Source organism: Myotis myotis, unplaced genomic scaffold, assembly GCF_014108235.1.
Source record: "Myotis myotis isolate mMyoMyo1 unplaced genomic scaffold, mMyoMyo1.p scaffold_m19_p_19, whole genome shotgun sequence".
Taxonomy (NCBI): domain Eukaryota; kingdom Metazoa; phylum Chordata; class Mammalia; order Chiroptera; family Vespertilionidae; genus Myotis; species Myotis myotis.
This window is the reverse complement of record NW_023416323.1, coordinates 37,302,877-37,327,788: the sequence shown is the minus strand read 5'-3', so window position 1 is coordinate 37,327,788 and position 24,912 is coordinate 37,302,877. Positions and strand designations below refer to the sequence as shown.

Here is a 24,912-nt window from a genome sequence, read left to right as displayed (position 1 = left end):
GGCGAGATGGAAACATCTGTGGGAGCTCCTTGCAACTGTTGAGCGGCCCACGAGCTGGCCCAGGTGGGACTTTGTCAGAACCCCGAGGAGAGGCTGAGAAGCAGCCCAGTGGTCTCGCAGGCCTCTCCCTGGAAGAGAGATGGGTCGTGACCGCCAAGGGCACAAGATGGCCTCAGTCTGCTGAGGGCTGGGGCCGTTTAGCGCCCGTCCACATTCTTGCATCATTTACCAACAAACACGGCGGCTCCCAGGTCGGGCTGTGGCGCCATCTCCCCATTTCCAGAGACACACGGGGAGGTGAGCAGGGACACATGTGATGGACCTCAGGGGCCCAGCTCACGGGGGATTTTGCAAGTCTCTGGAGACCCAGAGGGTGGAGGGTGGGGGTCCCCTCTGATGGTTTCCAGCCACAGAAAATTTCCTCTGATCTGGAGGAAGCGGGAGTTCTTCTTTTAGAACATCGATGTCAATCTTCTTTGCTCACCGGTGACTAAGAGTGGCTGAAGCTGTGGGTGTAGACGCGCTTAAATAGCAGACCTGTTGTCTTCCGGCGAGAGCAGACACCTGGCTGGGACACCGGACAGGAGCATGGCCGGCCTGCAGACCCCGCTCCTGGCTGCCCTCCTGCTCCTTGCTCTGGCTCCTCAAGCAACCGAAGCAGGTGAGGCTGGGGAGAGGGAGGGCTCCCTGCAGAAGCCTGGGTTGCATCCTGGGCATCTTCCTCGTGGAGTGGAAAGACACGGGACTGAGGGTAGACACCCCAGTCTGCCGCTAGCCCTTGAACTCGTCCCATTGCTTCTCTGGGCCTCTGCTTACACATCTGTTAAATGGGTTGTCTTGGAGGCTTGAGTGCAGAATTGGTCTCAGCAGGGGGGTGTGGTAGGCATGGCCCAGGGTCCTCTACTCCAGAGAACTGGAGCATAGGGCCCTTGGGGTGTGGTGAAGGCGCCGCTGAAGACGGACGCCTGGGGTGGAGGACAGAAGCTGGGGCCTGGGATATTCCCATGGAAAGGTAGTTGGCCCTGCCTCCCACCTCCCCATTTTTGCTCCAGAACCTGCCCTGGGATCCTGACTTCTTTTTTTCTTTTCTTTTTTAAAAATTTATTTCAGAGAGGAAGGGAGAGGGAGAGGGAGAGATAGAAACATCAATGATGAGAGAGAATCCTAGATCAGCTGCCTCCTGCACGCCCCACACTGGGGATCGAACCCACAACTGGGGCATGTACCCTGACCAGGAATGGAACTGTGACCTCCTGGTTCATAGGTCAACGCTCAACCACTGAGCCTCGCCTGGGATCCTGATTTTTTCACGCCAATGGACCCGCTCCTGCCCTGTGTGGGTAGGGGAGGGGCACTGGACGGGAGTCAGGTAGAGAGGAACAATACTGCTCAGGGATGGGGTTCCTGTGCGTCCCCTGCCTTAGAGGCCCCCAGAGCCAGCGCTGTTATTACCCCCTTGGTCAGAGGAGGAAGTTGGGCCTCAGAGACGTTCAACGACTTCCTTCAGGGGCCGGGTGACTCAGGGCAGAGTGGGCCTCGAACCTGTCTCCAAGGTCGTGCTGTGCGACTGGGGCAAGTCCTCTCCCTCTCTGGACTCGGCCTGTCCACGGAGGGGCTGGCATGGCAGTGCACTGAGCGGGCTTCTGCATTCTCCGGGTCCGCACTGCCCGTCTGGCTCAGCAGAGCTGGTGGAGCAGCCACCCACAGGCTCCGGGGTGATGCTGGCGCCCACGGGGACCTCGCCCTGAAGAGCAAGGCCCCTGTTCAGAGGCTCTGGGTTCCGCCTGGAAGCTTAGGGCGTTGTGGATGCTCAGCTGTTCTGCATCCCTCGCCCTTGACCTGACCCACCTGGAGTAATGACATTGGGCCTTTCGAGGCTTCTCAGAGGCCCAAGATCGGGGACATTGAGGGCCCAGAATCCCCTGGACCCCGACCTTCCACATGAGAACAGAAAAGCTGGGACAGAGGCGGGGGCGGGGAGGCTTCCCTGCGCCCAGCCTGTGTCCCTCTGAGCGCCCCTCTGCCCCAGGCCCTTACGGAGCCAACGTGGAGGACAGCGTCTGCTGCCGGGAACACGTCCGCCGCCCGCTGCCCCCGCGCCTGGTGAAGTATTACTACTGGACCTCGGACTCGTGCCGGAGGCCTGGCGTCGTGTGAGTGGGGCGCTGGGGAGGCAGGGACCCCGATGGATGTAGCCCAGGGGCTGGTGGGTGGGGAATGCAGCTGGGCATTTGTGGACGGGCTGGAGTAGGTGGCTCAGCCCAGGCCTGTGCGTGCCAAGAAAGGAAGTCATGTGGTCATTCAAGAAATATGATGGGGCTCTGCTATGTGCCAGGCAGCGTGCCAGGCTCTGAGGCTGCAGAGCTGAAGGAGCAGGTGTCCCCACCCCACGGGCATGGGGGTGTAGGCAGTGTAGAAGCTATAGGACATGGGGTACAGGGTAGCTGGTGGGTGGAGCCAAGGAGGATGCTCTTATCAGCAGCATCTTGGACCCTCCCCAAGGCAGCAGATCTTCCCAGGAGAACAGTATGAAACGCTCACACTTATGAGTGTTTGGCCTGGGCCAGGCACTGTGACTGCATGGAGTCCTTGACCCTCACAACCACCCTGCGGGGAGGTGCGCTTATCCCCACTTTATAGATGGAGAAACAGGCTCGGGGAGTGACTTGCTCACCGTGGCCCAGGCTGAGCCAAGATTCCCGGGTCCTTGTTCAGGCCTGAGCCTCACTTTCCCCATCGGGATCCCCAGATGACCACCTTCGTTTATTTTTGTGGATCGCATTTGTAGAGAGTGCTTGCTGAGTGCTAGGCACTGTTATTAACGCTTTATAAACAGTAACTCATTTAATCCTTGAAACAACCTTATGCGGGAGGTGCTGTTATGATCCCCTTTTTACAGGCGGGAAAAGGGGCACAGAGAGGTTACTGGGCCTCTTGAGCACCACAGGGCACAGCCACAGTAAGTGGGAAGGGTCATGCTGGCATATACTAGATGCTCAATAAAAGGCAGCACACGTGTGATCTTTGGACTTCGAGGTGGAGGAATGCAGCTTGACAGAGGGGGAGATTGAGGGCTGAACCTTGCCCAGCGTCCCACGGGAGGCGGGGCAGGCTGCCCACAGGGCCAAGACAAACATCGCAGCCTTCTTTGTTCTTCCTGCTCATTGGTGGTCTGTGGGATGGGGCAGGGCAGGGAAGTGGGGGAGCTAGTAGCCCCCCCCGGCCCCACGGACAGCCTCCTTTTTAAGTCATATTTTAATTCTATTGGAATCAAGTTATTGGTAGCTTGAGAGCAAATAAGCTAAAAATGAGAAAGTAGGTGTTTGAGGTCTTTAATCTGAAAACCAATCCCAGAAATATGATTTATCTACATCACTTCATTTTATTTATCTATTTATTTTTATTTAAATTATTTATCGTTTAAAGTATAACATAAGTCGCCTTTTCCCCCATTGACTTCCCCCCAGATGCCCCCCCCCCCCCCCCCCACACACACACACAGGCTCCTCTTGAAAGTCAGGAAGGAAGTCTGGGCTGAAGGATATCCTACCAACAATGGTGCGGGCAGAGTGCCCCGGGGCCCAGCGTGGTGTTTGCCGCGGCTGGGCGAGGGTGGGAGCCTTTGCCCGCAATTGCGGTGTGATGCTGGGCCAGTGTTCACCTCTCTGTGCCTTGGGCCTCTCAGGGGGGCCTGGGTGGGGACACTCACCAGAGACATTGCCCCTAGTATCCAGCTCACGGCGAGCACGGTGAGGCCGAGCTTACCAGCTCCGGCACTCGGGCAAGTTGCTTTGCCTCACTCCCCGCAGCTAGGAAGTGGATAGAATAATCTGACCTCATAGGATTGCTGTAAGGGTGTATTAAGAAAATTACTGTTAAGAATTCAGGCCAGCCTTAGCTGGTTTGGCTCATTGGATAAAGAGTCGGCCTGTGGACTGAAGGGTCCCAGGTTTGATTCCAGTCAGGGGCACATGCCCGGGTTGCAGGCTTGATCCCCAGCAGGGGGCGTGCAGGAGGCAGCCGATCAATGATCCTCTCTCATCATTGATGTTTCTCCCTCTCCCATCCTTTCTGAAGTCAATAAAAATATATTTTTTAAAAAGAATTCAGGCCAGCACCTGGCACAGTTATATAGGCCCTACCATCCGCTGTGCATCCAGTTTATATTAACTCACCAAATCTCATCAGAATCCTATGAGGTTGGACCACAATGATCATCCCTATTTTACAGATGTGGAAACTGAGGCTCAGAGAAGTTAAAGGACTTGCTAACCAGTCACAGGGCTAGGATTTTAACCCAGATAAGTTGGCTCCAAAGTTCACGCTCTTGGCCCCTGCCCAATGCTCTCTCTCCCAAGGCAATGTTTGCAATGGCCATGAGACTCCAGGGCATTCGGCTCCCTGGCCTGACCGGGCACTCAAGGCTGAGGCAGGGACTACCTGGGAAGTTCTGATGCTCACCCCCCTCCTCCTTAAGAAATGTGTTTGCATACAGCAGGCGGCTCATAAGTGCTAAGGTGGCTCATAAATGCTAAGCTGCTCTATATAGAAGGCATCTCTACATACAATAGGTGACTCATAAGTGCCAAGCCTTCCTGGTGGGATGTGGTGTCCTCCCTGCATGTCTCATTGTCCCCCCGGCATCTCCTCCTTCCAGCTTGCTAACCATCAAGGACCGGGAGATCTGCGCTGACCCCAGGGTACACTGGGTGAAGAAGATTCTCCAGAAGCTGGACTAATGAGGAAGGGTCCTGCCCCAGTGACCGTGGCCTTGGCTCCTCTGGGAAGGCTCACGGAGCCCTACCTTCCTGCCATGACAGCTGCGCCCCAGCCAGTGACTCTGTAACCCCCGATCTCCATCCCTACTCTCATCCCCCCTCTTACCCCTCCAACCCAGCCTCTGCCCCACTGTAGCCAGTGGGTCCACAATTCTGGTCAGTCACTCCCCTGCTCAAATCCCTCCCATGGCTCCCCATTGCCCTAGGCCGAGGTCAGAGCGCCTGAGCTTGGCACCAGGCCCTCTGGATCCTGGTCGCATCTCCGTCTCCAGCCCCATCTCATGTCCCTTCCTGCACGTTGGATTCCAAACCAGTGCCAATTACATTCCTACTTCCGGGCCGTTGCCTGTGCTGCCTGACACCCAGGATGTCCCCCCATCCCTGCACAGCCCCACCAGCCCTCCAAGGCGTCACTCAGACTAAGCAGCCAGTAATTGAATTTCAATTATTTTATTTTTTTCTCTTTGATGCTACGTTGGCAGAGTCTGTGTCTGTCACTTTCTACCAAAGAGTCCTAAGTGACTCACTATTTCTGAGTAATTGATTTCATTTTTTAGACTTCCACTGGCCCTCTGCCCTTCTTAACAGCCCTGGTTACAGTCTGCCCAGAATCCTCGCACGGCTGGACCAAGGTCCACAGCCGAGTTACTTTGTCTCCTGGTCTCCAGGACAGAGCACAGGGCCGGGCTCCAAATCAGGACCCAGCAGACTGAATCCATAAAAGTAAGGCCCCTCTCCCACCCCTCAAAGGCCCTCACACATCAATGCCGAGGCCACAGGTCATCCGGGGAGCTGGGTCCCTTGTGAAGCCTTTAATTTGCCCAGGTTCACCTTTCTTTCCCCATTTTACCTCTGTGCTGGGTCTCTTTGCCCTTCCTGCTTCCCTCGGGTTTTTACTGCTCCTCCAACCTCCCAAACCCAGGCCTGACCTTTTCAGAGCCCCTGACTTTCCCTTCCTGTTTCCCCAAATAGCTGATGACCGAATTCATGCTATGGTGTGAATGACTACCCTTGGCTTGGTATTTAACTCGAGTTAAATTTGTATATGAGAAGAAGGCAGCCCGGCCAGTGTGGGTCAGTGGTCGAACATTGACCTATGAATCAGGAGGTCACAGTTCAATTTCCGGTCAGGGCACATGTCCAGGATTTGGGCTCGATCCCCAGTGTGGGGCATGCAGGAGGCAGCGGATCAAGATTCTCTCTCATCATCGATGTTTGTATCTCTCTCCCTCTGCCTTCCTCTTTGAAATCAATAAAAATATATTTTAAGACAAGAAGGCAAATGCTTAAGAGGCCATGTGGATGACTGGGAGGATTTTAGGAGCTGGGGGGAGGGGACAAACAGGCAGAGCCCTGGGAGTGGGAGGTGGGGTACAGTTAAGTGAAAAACCCCTGGGTGGAGGCCACGCTCTGGTGGCTGGGACTGGTGGCTAAGGACTGGGACGGGATTAGTACACACTCCTCTTCCCTCGTGTCCACCCAGAGTGCTTGTCTGCGGGGCAGGAGAAGCATCCGGAAGGGTACATGTCACGGATTCAGGCAACGGGAACTCTCACTGGCTGGGTGTCCGGAGCCAGTTGCTTTGTCCCGCTGTTTCCACCTCTGTGAACAGGGGGCATAAAAGCAGATGTCAGTGGCTGTGGCTGCGAGAATCAATGAGAAGACACAGCAGCCCAGTCACAACATGGGCGGGACTGGGAGGGGCGCTTCCTCGAGGAGGACATGCAAATGTCAATAAACTCACGAAAAGATGCTCAACATGAGCTGCCACCTCACACCCATTAGGATGGCTATTATTAAAAAAAAAAAAAAAAAGCAAGGCTGTGGGGGTTCTTGTCCCGGCATTAAGAAGGGTTCAGCCATCCGGAGAAGGCTGTGTGTAGATTAATAAATAGGAGTCCAGAGACGAAGCATAATTTTGAAAGGCATTTGGGAGTCAGAGGAGCTTAGCTAAAGGAGCTAAGTTCTAAGGCAGCGATGGCGAACCTTTTGAGCTCGGCGTGTCAGCATTTTGAAAAGCCCTAACTTAACTCTGGTGCCGTGTCACATATAGAATTTTTTTTTGATATTTGCAACCATAGTAAAACAAAGACTTATAGTTTTGATATTTATTTTATATATTTAAATGCCATTTAACAAAGAAAAATCAACCAAAAAAATGAGTTCGCGTGTCATAGGTTTGCCATCACTGTTCTAAGGTCTTAAGTGTAAGGTCTTAGCTTCTAAGGCAGCGGTTCTCAACCTGTGGGTCACGGCCCCTTGGGCGGTCGAACGACCCTTTCACAGGGGTCGCCGAAGACCATCCTGCATATCAGATATTTACATGACGATTCATCACAGTAGCAACATTACAGTGATGAAGTAGCAACGAAAATAATGTTATGGTTGGGTTACAACATGAGGAACTGTATTTAAAGGGCCAGAAGGTTGAGAACCACTCTGTCTCCTCGTCTCAGGACCCCATGCTTTTTATTAACACAATTTATCCTGAGGAGAGGCAGAGATATACACTTCAAAGGGTCAGGGTTTGGTACAGAGTCCATTGTCAGAACGGGGGAATTAGCCTAGTTCAGGTGTTTGGCCAGTAGGAGGCAATAACATGTAGATTAAAGATGCCCTTTAGCTGTCTGGCAGCCAAGAAATCAGTTTAATGTATCCTATTCAGGTTTGGGGAAATGCCCTCAGCCATTCCCAGATGCAGCCCCGCTGTCATGCTGGAATTGGTCTCCGGCACAAGGCTGGCGAAGGCGTGGAGAAATTGGAGCCCTTGGGGTTGGCCGTGGGAATGTAAGAAGGTGCAGTCGCCGTGGAAAACCGCATGGTGGTTCCTCAAAAGATTGAACATCGCATCGCCATCTGGTCCAGTAGTTCCACTTCTGGGTCTACACAGAAAAGAACTGAAAGCAGGGATTCTAACAGATATCCCATGTTTACCTTAGCGTTCCCCACAACAGGCAAAAGGTGGAAACCACCCGTCCAGGGGTGGATGAATAAGCAAGATGTGGTGCCTACCTGCAAGGAAACAGTATTTGGCCTGAAGAAGGAAGGAGACTCCTTCCCGCTACAGCCTGGATGGACCTGGAAGGCGTGATGGTAAGTGGAATGAGCCAGGCACAAAGGACAAATACCGTGTGGTTCCCGCAGCTGTCGAATTGTTCAAGACAAAGAGAGGAGTGGTGGTTTCCGGGGCTGGGGAGGAGGGGGTGGGAGTTATTGAATGGGCCCAGAGTTTCAGTTTTGCAAGAAAAAACAAGTTCTAGAGATGGATGTGGTGATGGTTGCACAACCGTGTGTGACTGTGCTTAATGCCGCTGAATGGTAACCTTAGAAATGGTTAGAACGGTGAAGTGTATGTTGTCCATATTTCCCAATAAAAAGGGTGTGTGCACACAGAGAGCATGGGGGCAGCCCTCCTTATGGGCCAGAATGTGAGCTGGGCAGAGCTGGGTGGGGCAGGGGAGGGCTAGGCCAGGCTGCCCCCACCTCACTGGCCCTCCCGCCGCTCCTCCCATTCTGGGACCCGCAGGAGTGCCCTGGGCTCCCTGCCAGGCGCCCCGCAGCTGTTTCTGTTCTGCTTCCCGGGTCCGGGGGAGAACCCCTCATGTCCCACAGACACGGGCCGGCTGCCTGCTCTCTGGGGCACCCGGGAAGGTGTGGGCAGGGACACCCCCATCCCCTCACCCCACTGACCTGAGAGGAAGCCCTCTTTGTTTTTTAAAAATATGTTTTTATTGATTTCCGAGAGGAAGAGAGAGGGAGAGAGAGAGAGAAACATCAGTGATGAGAGAGAACGATTGATCGGCTGCCTCCTGCACGCCCCACATTGGGGATCAAGCCCACAACCCGGGCCTGTGGCCTCAACCAGAATCCAACCGTGATCTCCTGGTTCAGAGGTCGAGGCTCAACCCCTGAGCCACCCACTCTTTCCTACTGCCCCCTGCTGCTCCACCCTTCGTTTCTTTCTTTTTAAATATCTCTTTTATTGCCGAATGGCTCCACTTGTCAATCGCCCTGTGGCTCTACTTAACGCCTCAGTTCAGAGCTGTCCCAGCTCCTCTGCCCAGCAGCATCCTCATCCCTTGCTCCAGCTTCAGTGTCCAGGGCAGCCTCTCTGCCCAATCCTTCCTCGGAGCCGAAGCCATCGGGCCACTCCCGCCCGCAGAGGTCCGGCACTGCCCACCTGGGGCGGCTTTCCCTCCGCCCGCAGTGGTCTGTGTGGCAGGTGAGTTACTTATGATCACGAAGCAGACACCTCCAGCGGAAATCTGTTAGGAGAATAACATGTCAGAGGCTGATGGATGTAAGATGCCGCTTGAAGAACCCGGTGTTACTCACAGGGAATTCTTGCCAAAGTGGCGGAGATCTAATCAAGCCCGTGGCTCTAACTCCCCGTTTACAGGAAACACGGAGGTTAGGGGAACAAGCTAGATGACTTCACAAGGACATAATTAGATCAATTAAGAAAGAGAACAGAGTATAGGACAATGGCTTTGACTCTTCAGAGAGTCAAGCCATGAAAAATGAGTTGGGAGGGCCATTGCAGACTAAAAAGAAATAACCCTACGCTATGCATACATCTAGATTGAGTCCTGGGTCAAAACTTTAAAAAAAGAAAGAGAGAAGGAAGGGAGGGAAGGAGAGAAGGAGGGAAGAGGGAAAGAGGAAAGAGGAAGGGAGAAGCAACAATAAAACACATTTTGGGGGACAATTGGAGAGATTTAATGTTAACTGAAAATTACAGGACATAGAGGAATTATTATTCATTTTTCGGGGGAGATAATAGTTTACTTATAAAAGACACTATCTTTACACTATGGAGATGCATGCTGATGTCTTTCGGGGCAAAGTCTCAGGCATCCATAATTCGCTTCGAAATGGAAAAGAGTCGGAGCCAAGATGGACAAATGCTAATCATTGAATTTAGGTGGTAGAGATATGCTTTGTCCCATTTCTTCTGTATTGTCTAGAAGTTTCCTAAATGACAATGTGAAAGGAACAGAGCAAAGCTCGGCCCTCGGTCTCAGCGTCGCCTCTCTCACCCTGCCTTCCCTGCCACCGACATAAGAATGAAGGCTCTCGCCCTAACCGGTTTGGCTCAGTGGATAGAGCGTCGGCCTGCGGACTGAAGGGTCCCAGGTTCGATTCCGGTCAAGGGCCTGTACCTTGGTTGCGGGCACATCCCCAGTGGGGAGTGTGCAGGAGGCAGCTGATCGGTGTTTCTAACTCTCTATCCCTCTCCCTTCTTCTCTGTAAAATAATCAATAAAATATATTTTTTTTAAAAAAAGAATGAAGGCTCTCCCTCCCCCAGATCTGCACCTGCTTCCCCCTGCTGAGCCGGGGCTCCTTGGGGCGAGGACGTTGGCTTATGGATTTGCCCACCGCAATGCCAGGCACGCACCAGGGCTCAGTAACAAACACTAGTCGCTTCTGCGTGCCTTAGGTGAAAGTCCGTAGCCGTATTCACTGCCCCAGCGGCTGATTTGATGAGGTGACTATTGCATCCATTTCACAGGTGGGGAGGCTGAGGCTCAAACGGGTTAAGTCACTTGCCCACGGTTGACACCCCTCATAGGAGGTGGAGTCCGGTTTGACTCCAGGCCTGGCTGAGTGGAAAGCCTGGCTGTTGGGTCTGGATTGAATCTAAATACCATTCGTCTTTTCTTTCTTTTTTTAATCCTCAGCGGAGGATATTCTTTCCATGGATTTCTAGAGAGAGTGGAGAGAGAAACGTTGTCGTTTTTAAAATATATTTGTATTGATTTCCGAAAGGAAGGGAGAGAGAGATAGAAACATGAATGAGAGAGAATCGTTTTTCTGCTGCCTCCTGCATGCCCCCTACTGGGGATTGAGCCCAAAACCTCTACTGGGGATTGTGCCGTATGGGCCCTGAGTGGGAATCAAACCGTGACCTCCTGGTTCATAGGTCGACCTCTGAGCCACACGGGCCGGCCAAGCTACACACAGTTAGTCTTTAACACCCTGATGAGGTGGGTGGGGTGACCATTCCAATTTTATGGGAGGAAAAACTGGGCTAGAAGAGGGCAGGAGACACCCTCAAGGGCTGAACCAGTGGTTCTCAACCTTCCTAATGCTGCGATCCTTTAATACAGTTCATGTTGTGACCCAACCATAAAATCATTCTTGTTGCTACTTCATCACTGTAATGTTGCTACTGTTATGAATCGTAATGTAAATATCTGATGTGCAGGATGGTCTTAGGCGACCCCTGTGAAAGGGTCGTTCGACTGCCCAAGGGGTCGCGACCCACAGGTTGAGAACCACTGACCGCTGAACAAAGAAAAGCCGTGCTGTTTTGACGCCTGTTTCACACCAGGCTCTGAAACCAGCACCTTGTGGGTATAAACTCACTCAATCCTCACAGCAGTTCTCAACGTGGGGGTGAAGAGGGGGGGGGGCCATCTGGTGGTCATGAGCTCGGACCCCAGAGCCAACTGACTGGGGCAAATCCAGGCTCCCCCGCCTCCTGGCTGGTGATCCTCAAGAAATTCCCTAACTTCTGCATGCCTCAGTTTCCCCATCCATAGAAAGGACCACCAGGGCCCTGCCAGTCTGGTCCCTTCCGGTTTGCTCGCAGGCAGCATTCTCTATCCCTCGGCCCCTGCCCTTGGCTTATTGCCTGCGGAGGAGCTAGGGCCCCAGGCCAGACCCAAGGGCGAGTCCAGCTCCCGGTAGGGAGGTGACCAGCAGAAGGGAAGAGAAGAGGCCCTTTGAACCTGAGCAGTCCTCCCGGGCAGGTTCCGGTTTGAGGAGCCATTCTGAGCAGCAGCCCAGGATCCCCAAGACCTGGGCCCTCTGTTTCTAAGGCAACATCCTGTGGAATCTGGCTGCCTGCCTCTCCCCTCCCACCGCCCGCCCGCCTGCAGGGGAGCCAGGGGCGGAGACAGAGCAGAGGCAGCGATCTCATTAGAAAAACCGGAGCGCCTTGCGCTAGAGACACAGTGCCCGCCTGGCCCCCGCCTCGCCTCACCTGGACCTGCCTGGACCCCTGCCTGCCCTCGGCCATGGCTGTGCATCCGCTGTCCTGGCTGCTCCGCTTGGCTGTCCTCTGCCATCTAGCCCTGCTGCTGGCCGGTGAGTGGGGTGGGCGTAGCATGAGCAGGGAGGGGGCGCCCCAGCCCCACGCCTGCCCCTCAGGCCCGGCATCAGGGCACCAGACCCTTCCTACGTGAGGCTGAGGTCTGTGGCAGGCCCGCTTGAGGGATGTGCCTCGGGGCTGGGGGGGGGGCGGGATGCGGCTCAATGAGGAAAAGATTTGGCTCAATGAGCAAGGCGGCTACTGCTTGGAGCGCGGGGGGAGGTGGCGTGGGAGGCACAAGGGGGCCAGGTGGGTATCAGGAGGCCGGGGCTCCAGCAGGGGAAGTGGCTCCAGCCCGGTAGGAGCCTCGGTGGGACCAGGGTTAATATGTAACCCGAAGTCCTGAGCCGCAGCCTGGCCCTGGGCTAGACCACAGTTGGGACTTTCTCCTGCCCTGATGTCAAGGCCACCCCAGGAGTCCGGGCCCCAGGACCCGTGGATGTCAAGGTCATTGCAGCTCATGGGGTGGGCTCACCACTCTTGCTCTGGTCTGTAGTCCCATCTCCCCCCTTGTACGGTCTTCCTCCTCCAAGCACAGCTTATTAGAAAATGGTGGTCCAGGCAGGGTCCAGGGAAGGTGCCTCCAGTCACTTGCCTTCTGGAGCCTGGGACCTGGCAGGGCATCCTTCATCCATCCCACCTGCCATGGGTAGGGTGGGCTCAGAAACCGGCCTGAGGGTACCGGCCGGCAAGTAGGGCAGGAGAGGATGGGCTGGGTGCAGGAGGGAGCCTGGTTGCCTCTCACGCCTCTGTGGCCACCTGAGTCAGCCCCATCCTCGGGGAGTACCCAGGCCACCTGGCAAGTTGAAGCTCAGAGAGGGTGGCAGCCCACCTTAGGACACACAGCGAGTCTGGGAGAATGAGAACCAGCCTCCAGCTTCCAGAACACCTCCGGGCGAACACACCAGTGGGACAGGGAGGAGGCAGGTAAGGGTGGCGGAGGTGGCGGAGGTGGCGGAGGTGGCGGAGGCGTCGGAAGCCAAGTGTTGCTGGCTTCCTGCTTCCTGGGCCGGAGGCCAGAGCCCCAAGTGTTTGGGGATCGGGAGCCCGGGGAGGGGGAGTCAGATGGAGGCGCTCTGCCATGACCTGAAGGGGGTCTTGCCCTCTTTGGTCCCAGCCACCGCACCTCCAGATCGAGTTCTTGCCTCTGCGTCCTGAGGTTCTGATGCTTCGGAGGGCGTTTTGGAAGTGGGAGGAGGAGGAGGATTATTTATAACAGTGCAGGGGCGGGGGTGGGCGTGGGGGGGGGCTCCAAGATGGGCGGAGAGGGGACCCAGCCTAGGGCTCCAGGACCACCAGGTTCCCGTCCCAATCTCGGTCCCTGACTTTGCTGGGAGATACTTGCGTTATTTCGACCTTTCTGAGCCTGTTTCTCCTCCCGGAAGATGGCATTGGGTCAGGCGCCCTCGGAGTCCTTACCCACGCTGACATGTGTGGCTCTGAGCAGCCCCTGGGAGCCCTGCAGGACTGGGGCGGGGGTGGGGGGTGGTCTACAAGCCAGAGAGGCCCTGGGGGCGGGAGGTGGGGGGGTGCCGGCAGCTACGTCAGTTCCCAAATGAGGGCTTGCGGGGCTGTGCCAGGCAGAAGGCTCCGCTTTACATAACAAACCTGCAGACACAAGTCACAGAAATTTTCTCCCTGAGCTCTGACGCATTCACTCCCACTCAAGCCCCGGCAAGAAAGAGGAAAAAAAAAAAAAATCGGCTTTAAGCTGCTGTAGTCCGCCTCCCTGCTTAGCGGTGAGGGGCGGACGGGGAAGGCACGGGAGGATAAATGCGGGGTGTCGGATCCAGGCCCCCATGGGACTGAAATAAAAATGCCTCTCTTTCTCCATTGGTTGAGATGGTCTATGTCACACGGTGCTTCTGGGTGCATTTTGCTGATTCATTCAACAATTATTTCTTGGGCACCTATTATGTGCCAGGCACTGTTCTTGGTGCTGAGACAAGATCAATGAGTAAAACCGCCCAAGATCCCAGGCCTCGGGCCGTGAACATTGATTGGTGAAGGTAGACAACACACAAAATAGATCAGTAAACAATTTGATCTGTTAGAAGGAGAAAAAAATGCTGTGATTAAAAAAAGGGGGGGAAGGGAGGGTTGAAATTTTAAGTAAGGGGCCAGGGAGGCCTCCCTGAGGAGGGGGCACTGAGGGAGGTTGGGAGGGAGACAGGTGGGTGTGGGGGGACGGAGGGCGGGGTAGGGCATGTGGATATCTCCAGGGCAGTGGTCCGCAGTGAGGGTTTGCCCCCAGGGGAATATCTGGCAATTTCTGGAGATATTTTTGGTGGTTCTAAACGCCCCACCATTTTTGGTTGGGGGGTGCTCCCACCTAGAGGGTAGAGGCCAGGGATGCTGCCAAAGGCCCTACAGGACACAGGACAGCCCCATGACAGAGGGCTACCTGGTCCGAAAGGTCAGGTGTTTGCTGTTGAGGGAACCCTGTTCTGAGGGTCCAGATATTGAAAAAGCTTTATTCTCACAACCACCCTGTGAAGCGGGGATTATTGTGCCCATTTCACAGGCCAGGGAATCGAGGCTCGGACAGCCCAAGTGTCTCTCATCCAGGACACACACCTAGCATGGGCTCAAGCCCTCTTTCACCTCACTCAGAGACCCAGAACATTCCTGCCCCTTCCTGCCTGTGGCCTCTTCGAAGTCCTTGAGGACAAGCCTTAGAGGCACCTCCTCCAAGAAGCCTCCCGGATCACTTGTAGCAGGGAGTGGTCTCTCCCTCGTGTAACCCTCAGCACAATCGGGATATATGTGGAAACACAGTGTTTCACCCTGGAAAAGTGGGGTGTCTAGGACCTGGGAAGACAACCAGATCTGGCACTAAGCAGCTGTGTGGCCTCGGGCCTGTCATTTCGCCTCTCTGATTCTCAGCGTCTGCATCTGTGAAACGGGGATAACAACACCCTCGGCAGGGCTGTTGAGAATTAATGAGAGCAGATGTGTGTGTGCTGAGCGCAGGCTCTGACACAGTAGGTGGTCCGATAGGAAGTTCTCTGGTACTTTGTGGGATGCCTTAGCTGCTCATCAGGCTAGGAGCTTTCTGAAGGCAGCGGCAGGCTTTGTTCAACCCGCTATTCCCGGCAAGATGGAGGGTTAGCATTTGTTGGTTGTGTCAACACAGTGACCTGATAGCATTTATTGGGATTGAGGTTCTCTCTCCAAGCGCAGCACCAGTACCTGTGGGAGAAAGTTCAGGGTTAAGGACAGAGGACCTGGGTCTTTGTAGATATTCAAAAGTAATTCAAACAAATGGTGGCTGAATCAGGACATGGATGGATGGATGGATGGATGGATGGATGGATGGATGGATAAATGGGTGAATGGATGAATGAGTGGATGGATGAATGGATGGATGGACGGATAGATGAAGGATAGGTGAGTGGGCTGATGAAGGATGGATGAGTGGATAAATGAGAGGAGGTGGAGGATGAGTTGCAGATGAAAGGTGGTAAGTGGGTGAGTGGGGGCTGCATAGATGGATGGATGGGGTAAGCAGAAATGGGTGGGAGGTAGACATGGGTGGATGTGGGATGAGTAAAGGATTGACAAGAGGGAGCAGATAAATGGATGGATGAATGGATGGATGGATGGATGGATGGATGGATGGATGGATGGATGGATAGGGGGTAGAGGAATAAGTAGACTGAGGCATTATTTCACTTAGTGAATCTTTATTGAGTATCCACTTTGTGCTGGAAGACATTATGACACCGAGACAGACAAGCTCCCGCCCTCCTGAAACTCAAGTGACAGATCATGAATGACTGGCTGGCCGGAGGCACTGTCTCCATCGACAGGAGAGAAAACTTCAGTTCCAAGAAGGAAATAGGCCCCTCAGTTAGTCACCCAACCTTCCCTGGGCAGGCCCTGGAGCAGAGCGGGCCAAGGGCATTCAGGCACCGTGGCAGAGGGTGGGGGCTGTGGGGACAGGCTGACTCTGTGGCTCCTTAAAGCCCCCGAGGTGGACAGTGGCCTTCCCCCTCCGGGAACTTGAGTCCAGAGAGCGAACTGACCTTACCTAGCTCCCCCCTCCCGCCCAGTGGGGCACCTTTTCTCTGCGGCTTTTCCCAGAAAGACACCTGCCAGGCCAGTCCAGGGAGCTGCCTCCTGGCTCGGCTCACCAGGGCCTGGGGGTGCTGCAGCTGGGTGGTTCGAGGTCCTGCCGGGGGAGAAGGAGGGAGACAAGGCAGCCAGGGGACTTTCCCAAGAGAGAAAGGCAGCCAGCCCATGACTCAGGGAGCAGCTGCTGGGAGCACCCCCCTCCCCACCCCGGTGCATGTTTGCACATCTACATACATGTACCTGTGCATGAGCAATGTGTGTTTTGGTGGAGCACAGGCACCAGCTGGGGCCTGCAGGGCCCTGCAGAGCTAGACAAGATCAGCTGCTCTCTCTACTCCCCTGTGTGTGTGTGTGTGTAAGTCCTGACTCTGAATTTTTGCAAAACCTTCCAGGGTCTTGCTTCTGCTGAATATGACCTTGACCCAGAACTAAAACTCAGTCTCTTCCTCATTTTTTACATACCCCTGCCCAGCTTACACCAAACAAAGAAATTTTACTGAAGATTTTAGCGGGGGGAGAATGGGGGAGTTGGGAATGCAATGCAAACCACTTCAAATGTTTTATATAAAATATTTGAGTTCTCAAGTGTCTGTTGAGTCACCCTCATCCTGTCTTGGGGTTTCTCTCTGACTCCATGTGGTTGGTAGCCAGCCATCTGCAGACCCCTGCTTCCCCAACTCTGCTCCCACCCCAGGCACCCCCTTCCTCACAGAGAAAGGAACTTCCATGTGAGAGAGAAACATCAATCGGCTGCCTGCTGCACGCCCCCTACTGGGGATCAAGTCCACCAGCCTGGCATGTGCCCTGACCAGAATCGAATCCCGACCTTCTGGTGGATAGGAAAATGCTCAACCACTGAGCCACACCAGCCAGGTCTACTTAGCAGACCCCTCCCCACTGTTCTTAGAGGTGGTTGTACTTACACATTTTAAATGTTTTATTATATTATCTGCTACATGTGCCAGGTTGTATATATGCCTTTATGTGTGTGTGTGTGTGTGTGTGTGTGTACTAGAGGCCCAGCTCATGAAATTCATGCACTCAGGTGGGGGGGGCATGTCCCTTAGCCCAGCCTGCACCCTCTCACAGTCAGGGAGCCCTCAGGGGATGTCCAACTGATGGCTTAGGCCCGCAGTTGGACATCCTTAGCGCTGCCTGCTGAGGAGGTGGGAGAGGGTCCCGCCACCACCACTATGCTCGCCAGCCATGACCCGGTTTTTGGCTGAGCTGAGCTCCTGCATTAAGCGTCTGCCCCATGGTGGTCAGTGTGTGTCATAGCGACCGGTCATCCCGCTGTTTGGTCAATTTGCATATTAGCCTTTTATTCTATAGGCTATGCCATTGTGTTTGTTGCTGTGTGTGTGTGTATGTGTGAGCATGTCACGGATAGGCACATGAGATGTGATGGCAAGAGGGCTGGGTGTGTCTCAGGTCGTGGAAATCCATGAATATGGACACTTGAGAGGGAGGGGTGAGGGGGTGTATGGGGGGGGTGATAGTTGAGCAGGTGACTTCCTGGGGTAAAGGCAACAAGAGTGGCATATGGGCAGCACCACAGGCCCAGGAGCATGATGGGAGCCAGGCCTGGTAGGAGAGCCTGTCCTATCACTTCCTGGCTATGTGAGCTCTGGCAGATCCCTGTCAGTCTCAGACTGGGTCCCTCTGTTTACAACAGACCAATTATAGCGACTTAATTCTTGAAGCTAAATACTTACTATGCGGCAGGCCATAAGAGCTTTACCCTGTGAGGTAGATACTATCATTGTCCCTATTTTACAGGTGGGGAAACTGAGGTATGGAGAGGTTTGGTCAGGGATGGATGGGATGGGGGGCAGGGTGGAGGGCTGAGGTCAAGGGTCTTGAAGGCCAGGTGTGCAGGGCACTGGCTCTTGGATGGTGTGGCTGGGACCAACTGGCATGGGGCTGAGAAGCCAGGTGCCCCTGGACAGTCCTGCTAACTGGGGGCCTCTGTGGGCTCAGGACAGCAACACAGTGTCGGAAAATGCAGAGACATGTGCAACGCAATGGCAATGACCCGGGAGATCCCCCTGAGACTCCTAAAGAGCTATCGACCAACGGAAGCATCTTGCCGCACACCTGCCATCATGTAGGTACCACCCTCTCCGCCTCTGCATCCCTGTCAGGCCCTGGGGACCGCCCCCGACCTCTGATAATGCATGCTCACCTCCTCCCAGCCCCACCCGGGCTCCTGGCCAAGGGCCTCCTGCTTGCCCCCTCGTTGACCTTAATATCCGCGCCGCAAGCAAGGTGGGGAGCGGCTTCCTGCATGGCCCGTGGCCCGGAGCAGCCACGAAGGCTCCCTTCTCCTGGGCCAAAGAACGTTCTCTGCAGCTCCGGAGCCTGCTGGGCTTCCTGGGGGAGGTACGGCCTGGGGGTCTCGAAGTGCAGACTCCAGAATCCAACAGGTGAGGGCAAATCCTGGCTCGGCCACTCGCAGGCTGGTGGCCCTGGTCACAGCGCCCGCCCGCCCGCTGCAAAGTGGGTGGTTGGGAGGATGAAAGGCGATAATGTAACTATCGCGCTTGAGAGGGCGCCCGGAAGCTGTGGTGGTAAGATTGGCATCTCCATGTGACAGGCGAGGAAACAGGATCTCTGTGAGACTCTGGGCAGGGGCCCAGCCAAGCTCCCCTCGGCCGTGGGGACCCCTGGCCCCTTGGCTGCTTGGGGTCCCTCTTGGATACTGCCCAGTGGCCCATCCAGGAGGCCTTTCTTCAGGACTGTGGGCCCTAAAGCAGTGCAGCAGGACCCAGAGGCCTGGCAGCAGGAAGTGGGCCCGGCCGGCGTGGCTCAGTGGTTGAGCGTTACCCTATGAACTAGGAGATCACGGTCTGATTCCTGGTCAGGGCACATGCCCAGACTTCGGGCTCCATCCCCAGTGGGAGGCGTGCAGGAGGCAGCCGATCCATGATTCTCTCTCATCATTAATGTTTCTCTCTCTCTCTCTCCCTTTCCCTTCCTCTCTGAAATCAATAAAAATATATTAAAAAAGGAGTGGCCAGTGGGCCCTTGAAACGCAGGCTTAGCTCAAAGAAGCCGTGCGCTCCTATCGACCGCCCATCGAGTGTGCAGTTGCTGCAGGAGCCCTCTCTGCCCCCACACCCCCACCCAGGCTTGCTGCCCCGGGCTCCCCCACATATTTGCTTCTGTTTCCTAGGGGCAGGGGAAGCGGGAAGCACCGGGGAGGGTCTCAGCCGGGGGGCCGCACAGGATCACGCTGGCCTCCTGAACAGCTGTGGCGCCCAGCACACAGGCCCCGGAAGCGGTCCTGTTACCCTGGAGGCTTGATTTTCTCTGCAAAACAGGGATGAGTGCGGTAGCCACCTTGCAGGAGGGGTGAGAGGCGCAGGCCACGCACGGAGCAAGGGCCGGTCGCCTCTGGGCCGTGTCCGGCAGCGAGCCAGCCACACCGGGCTTCAGAGGACGCTCAAGGTTTGGTGGCACTCAGGGCCCCAATGTGGCCACCATATACATGACTGTGTCTTCAAGCCAAGACACACACACACTAGGAGAGAAGGGTAGCGGTCCAGAGGGAGGAGAGGGAGACGGCCTGTGACATCGGTTCCTCTCCAGGGTGAGGAGGTCCCACCAGGGAGCTTGCCAGTCACTCACCTGGCGGCAGAGAACACCTGTCACCGCTCCCTCCAACCAAGACTCCCAGCCCAGAGCCCCCACCTCAATGGCAACGACAATATTAGTAAGATATTAGCAAGATTGTTATTCAGCAGTTACGAATCTACTCTAAGCCAGGGGCCTTGTTTTTCTTTCGCTTGCTTAATTATTTTTCTTTAAAAAAAGAAAAGGAAGGGCTGAAGAGCATGATTTATTTGGTAATCCTCACCGATAATATTTTTTCTATTGATTTTTAGAGAGTGAAAGGAAGAGAGGAGGGGGAGGGGGAAGAGAGAGAGAGAGAGAGAGAGAGAGAGAGAGAGAGAGAGAAACATCAATGTGAGAGAGACACATCAACTGGCTGCCTCTGGGATGTGGTCCCGGTCGGGGATTGAACCTGCAGCCAAAGTACATGCCCTTGACCAGGAATTTAACCGGTTGACCACTGAGCAACCGGCCAGGGCCTGAGCCAAGTGCTTTACAAAATGTTTGTTTTTTATAATCATAAGACAGAAGCAGGGTGACCCACTGGTCCCCGTTTGCCTGGACTCTCACGAAGAGGCCTGCATCCCGGGACCCCTCTCAGCCCCCGTTGTCTGGGTGGCTGGTCACCCACAGAGAGCAGGGATCACAGTTCCACCTCCCAGGCGAGGACACAGAAGTTCCAGGGGCCGCGGCCCCCCAGCTAAGCTCATGGCCAGTAGTCAAGTGGCCGGGCAGGACTTGCAGCCGGTCTGCTCGCCTGCGGGGCATGGCATGGCACCCCCACCCACTCCATGGCACCTGGGCATCACAGGTCCCTGTCTTCTGTCCCCGCAGCTTGACAACCAAAGGGAACAGGACATTCTGTGCGGACCCCAAGGAGGACTGGGTGCAGAAAGCCATGCAGCATCTGAACCGCACGGCCTCTCCCTTCCACGAGAGACAGGTCGACCCCAAGACTTCCCCGTCCACCAGGGGGACAGACCGGTCTCCGGCCTCAGAGCCCACGGCCACTGCGGAAAGCAGCAGCCAGGGGTCACGCTTGTCTGCCCCCACCTCACCGGCTCCGGATGGAGGGCCTTCAGGTGGGCCCGAGAGAACGGAGCTTTCCGGTGTTGCTGCTGCCACCATTGCCACCGTCACTGCCACCACCACCACTGCCACGTCCTGGCAGAGCTCTTACCAGCCTACAGTGGACCTCGGGACTGAGGGAAAGGCCTTTGAAGCTGCCTCTACCCAGACCCCCTCCACCCAGGCCCCCTCCACCCAGGCCCTCCCCACCGATACCCCCTCCACCCAGACCCCCTCCACCCAGGCCCTCCACACCGATACCCCCTCCACCCAGACCCCCTCCACCCAGGCCCCCTCCACCCAGGCCCTCCCCACCGATACCCCCTCCACCCAGGCCCCCTCCACCCAGGCCCTCCCTACCCAGACCCTCCCCACCGATATCCCCTCCACTCAGGCCCCCTCCACTCAGGCCCCCTCCACCCAGGCCGGCTCCACCCAGACCCCCCCCACCGATACCCCCTCCTCCCAGGCCCCCTCCCCGCAGGCCCCCACCATTTCACACACAGCCCCAGACCACGGGCAGAACCTCACGCCGGAGAACCCTCTAGGGTCCAGTTCAGCTCACACGGATGCTGTTACCGGGCCCGGCAGCACGCCCCGTGTCTCCGTGGCCCCCAGCAGGGAGCCAGTGGCCACAGGCAGCTGGGCCCCCACACCCAAGAACCCCCAGAGGCTGGGCATCCTCAGCACCCCCGTCACCGAGGCCACCCGGAGGCAGGCGGTGGGGCTGCTGGCCTTCCTCGGCCTCCTCTTCTGCCTGGGGGTGGGCATGTTCACCTATCAGAGGCTCCAGGGCTGTCCGCGCAGCGCGGTGGGGGACATGGTGGAGGGGCTTCGCTACATCCCCCGGGGCTGCGGCAGCAACTCGTACGTCCTGGTGCCAGTGTGAGCGGCCCACCTGCCTGTGTCCAGGTGTTCCACTCAAACAGCTGCCGGGGGTCCCCCATCCTCACTCCTCCTCTCCCCCAAGGGCCTGGCCCGAGCCGGGATGATGGAAGCAGGGAGGCAGGACCCCCAGGGGGGACTGCCCCCAATTCCTGGCAGACACAGGAGGCCCCTTGGCCATCCATGACCTGCTGGAGGCAGAGGGGGTGGCTCCGAAACTCACCCCAATGCCCCCCGAGTCGGAGAACTCTTTTGCTGCTGGCTGCTTAAAGGTTCCCTTTGACACGTCCCAGCCCCAACAAATGATTATTTATTGAAGTCTCAGCCCCTCCGGCTCGTGTCCCCATGTAGGTACCACGGTCGTCCCTTCCACAAATGCGTCTCGGCCAGGCCCTTCTGCACACCCCCTCCGACCTCATCGCGTCTTGTGGTCCCGCCGCAGTCGCCAGTCACCCGGCCGCCTGCGGTGCTAGCCCCCCGCCCCCTGTACAGAGCCCACACCCCCTGTACAGAGCCCACGCCCTAGCCGGGACCTGTCTTTTCCTGCATGAGGCGGGCGTGGTGTCTGCTGGCACTGCTCTCAGCGAAGGCTCAGCCGAGTTAGGCTCCGTGGGAACCGGAGACGAAGTCGCCTGGCTGTTTAGACTGCTTCCCTCCTCCGTCTGTGCTGAGCAGGGAGGGGACATGGACTCTGAACGTGAAGCCCGGGGTTCTAGGCCCAGGCCCACCACCAACCTGACGAGGCATCCTCACCTCTGGCTTCCCATCTGTGAAAGGACACAAGGACTGCAAATATGTGGCAATGACCTGTACCCCGACGGGCATCCCTACGTGGCCAGAGGCCCCTGTCCCCAGATCCTGGGTACAGCTTCACCGTCCGCCATCAACAGAGCACCTTAGCCAGTCTCCAGCAGCCAGGGAGGCAGGCACTGCCCTGTGACCCAGAGGGCCTGGCAGCCCAGCTCTGCCCTGTTGGAGGGAGTCAGCACTGTGGGCCCCAGAGTGGGGGCTGGGCTGCGATACTTGGGGGGCGGGGGGGTGGGCAGAGACCAATCTTAAAGGTCCCTTCCTGACTTGGAGAACAGCCCCTTTCTGTGTCCACCAGGAGCACAGGAACACTGAGATGGCCCTGGTGACATGTGACAGGCTGAAGGAGGAGGGGAGCCTGCAGGCTCTGGGGAAGGCTGAGGCACTGCCTGGGGGCGAGGAGGGAGGGCAGGGCAGGGTCCAGGAAGAAACTGCAGGGAGCAGTCACACTCCCTGTTAGGGACTCGGTCCAGCTTTTGGTCTTTCTACCTGCAGCCTGGGCTCCCCAGCCACCTCTCTGGCTCCCTGTCCGCACGCTATCTCCTCCCCTCACCTTTGCCCCCACGGCTGGCAGGGCCAGGAGTGTCCATGACGTTTCCCACGAGCTCAGAATCCACTGCTGACACCTGAGGTCCCGTGTTTATTCTGAAAGGAACTCTGCCCTGTGGGGAGGGACCCGAGAGGGGAGGGAATTGTGTGTGCGGGTGGGGTGGGGGATGGGGAGGGGGGTTAAGGGGTTCCTTTTGGCCGCTGAGGATGCAGGCAGGCCTGGGTGAGGCTGGCAGCTGTGGCTGGCCAGCACCCCACCCAGAGCTGGACCTGCAGCCCCCCGGCCCCTCAGGGTCCCTGATGGCAGCTCCCCACCTCCCTCTGATTGTCCCCAAGACTGACCCTTGCCCTCCACCTGAGAAGCCTCCCAAGGGTGGGGCCCCCTCCAGGTACAGGTGACACATCCCTTTACAGACGGATGCTCAGAGGGAGCAGGCACAGCTCTGGTCCATAAAGGGAGGGCCAGGCCCGCCTGCACCCCCCCGCTGGACATGGCACCCCCTGATTGGGCCTGGCTTGAGTCGGGGGCACTTTTGGGAAAACAGCAGGTCTGAATGCACTTTTACAGGCTCCTCCCAGCTGGGAGCCTTCAAGGGGAGGGGCACCCATGATGGGGTTCCCCTCCTTTGTCAGAAAGCAGCTGGGGCAGCTGGTCCCCTTCCCACAGACCTTGTTAGCTCCCCCGCAACGGGACATGGACAAGGACAATTTGGGGAGGACTTTAGAAGGAGACGGTTGATCCTTTTGCTTTCCCAACCCCATCACCAATGTCTGTGCCATTTTGTATTTTACTAATAAAATGGGAAAGTCTTGTGGATCAAATCAAGGTGCTTTTTCTAGGGGGTGAGGGAGGGCTTAGAGCCTCAGCAGGGATGACACAGGGGAGGGGACAAGTCTCCCTGGTCAGTCCCGGAGACCCCTGTCTCCAATCCCCGTGGGGCACGGCGGCAGGTACTTTTACAGTCAGCCTCGGAAGGGGCGCTGGGGACAGGGGTGAGGAGGGTGGAGCCCTGGCCTGGCTCTGCTCTGCGCAGCTGTGTGACGCTGGGCAGTGCCTTCACCTGTCTGCGCCTATGCAGATGCCGGTGTGAGACCCCTTTGGGTGGCTCCCATCCCTGGCGGGGATCAGAACCCATTATGAGGCAGCCCCCCTTCCCCGGCTACACGCCTACTGAACCGCCATCCTGGTGACCTGGTTGGCGTCATAGGCGCTGCCATGAACAGCTGTGTAGGTTGGAAACTGCACGAGGTGCCCCAGGCCGACTCCAGCCTTTTGATACACAGTATTTCACGGGTCCCGAGACACACATTTTTTCACATTGTGACATCTCTGGGATTAAGATTAGTCCTATAGTCCATGGCTTGTCATCATTTAATGAACAGGTCTCTCTTTCCTCATTAGTTCATTAAATATCAGAATGTCTTACAATCAATGGCATCTTAGATCCTATGTCTACATGATGTTTTTAAAACCTGGAGCCCTGTCAGTGTGGCTCAGTGGTTGAGCATCAACCTATGAACCAAGAGGTCACGGTTCCATTCCCAGTCAGGGCACATGATCCCCAGTAGGGGGCGTGCAGGAGGCAGCTGATCAAACCATTCTCTCTTCACTGATGTTTCTATCCCTTTCTCCCTCTCCCTTCCTCTCTGAAATCAATTTTAAAAAATTAAAAGAAAATTAGAAGTAGAGGCAACATGCACGAATTTAGAAATTACACCCTTAAACTGACTTTTCTACCTTCTCTCAGGTGACTCAAAAGGTCTGCCCTCCACACAATGGACTAATGGACGGTAACTAGGGCGGAGCCTGAACAGCAGCCACCCCTTGAGATGGGGCCAGCCGGGGTGGCCCCAGGTCTCTACCATCCCCTCCACCCCAAAGACATTCCACCTGCTCTGCCCACTCCCACCCCCGGGAAAGAGTTCTGCCCCAGGCAGGGTTCCAGCCCCCACAACCTCTCCCCAGCACACCCTTCCAGCAACAGGAAACACCAACAGAGGCTCTGAAATGAAGATATTTGTCCCTGTCTTCTCA

At 56.2% G+C, this 24,912-nt stretch overlaps 2 protein-coding genes across 2 annotated transcripts; both read left to right on the top strand.

The window, feature by feature from the left end:
* The first annotated feature begins 507 nt into the window (after positions 1 to 507).
* Positions 508 to 5,984, top strand: CCL22 (C-C motif chemokine ligand 22). Its single transcript, XM_036346660.1, has 3 exons — positions 508 to 661; positions 2,030 to 2,153; positions 4,658 to 5,984. Exons 1-3 carry the CDS (start codon positions 589 to 591, stop codon positions 4,737 to 4,739), a joined length of 279 nt encoding a protein of 92 aa, XP_036202553.1. The 5' UTR covers positions 508 to 588; the 3' UTR covers positions 4,740 to 5,984.
* A 5,702-nt stretch (positions 5,985 to 11,686) lies between these two features.
* Positions 11,687 to 23,699, top strand: CX3CL1 (C-X3-C motif chemokine ligand 1). The gene is made up of 4 exons (XM_036346848.1): positions 11,687 to 11,872; positions 17,934 to 18,060; positions 20,403 to 20,880; positions 20,971 to 23,699. The coding sequence occupies exons 1-4, from the start codon at positions 11,803 to 11,805 to the stop codon at positions 21,523 to 21,525; spliced, it is 1,230 nt and encodes a 409-aa protein (XP_036202741.1). The 5' UTR covers positions 11,687 to 11,802; the 3' UTR covers positions 21,526 to 23,699.
* The last annotated feature ends 1,213 nt before the right edge of the window (positions 23,700 to 24,912 follow it).

Bases quoted from the DNA above. Each gene is read 5' to 3' on its own strand.
- CCL22 (XM_036346660.1), top strand. From the start codon at position 589: ATGGCCGGCCTGCAGACCCCGCTCCTGGCTGCCCTCCTGCTCCTTGCT. The intron at 662-2,029 runs GTGAGGCTGGGG...CCTCTGCCCCAG, and splicing joins TCCTCAAGCAACCGAAGCAG to GCCCTTACGGAGCCAACGTG. The intron at 2,154-4,657 runs GTGAGTGGGGCG...TCCTCCTTCCAG, and splicing joins TGCCGGAGGCCTGGCGTCGT to CTTGCTAACCATCAAGGACC.
- CX3CL1 (XM_036346848.1), top strand. From the start codon at position 11,803: ATGGCTGTGCATCCGCTGTCCTGGCTGCTCCGCTTGGCTGTCCTCTGC. The intron at 11,873-17,933 runs GTGAGTGGGGTG...CTGTGGGCTCAG, and splicing joins TCTAGCCCTGCTGCTGGCCG to GACAGCAACACAGTGTCGGA. The intron at 18,061-20,402 runs GTAGGTACCACC...CTGTCCCCGCAG, and splicing joins TGCCGCACACCTGCCATCAT to CTTGACAACCAAAGGGAACA.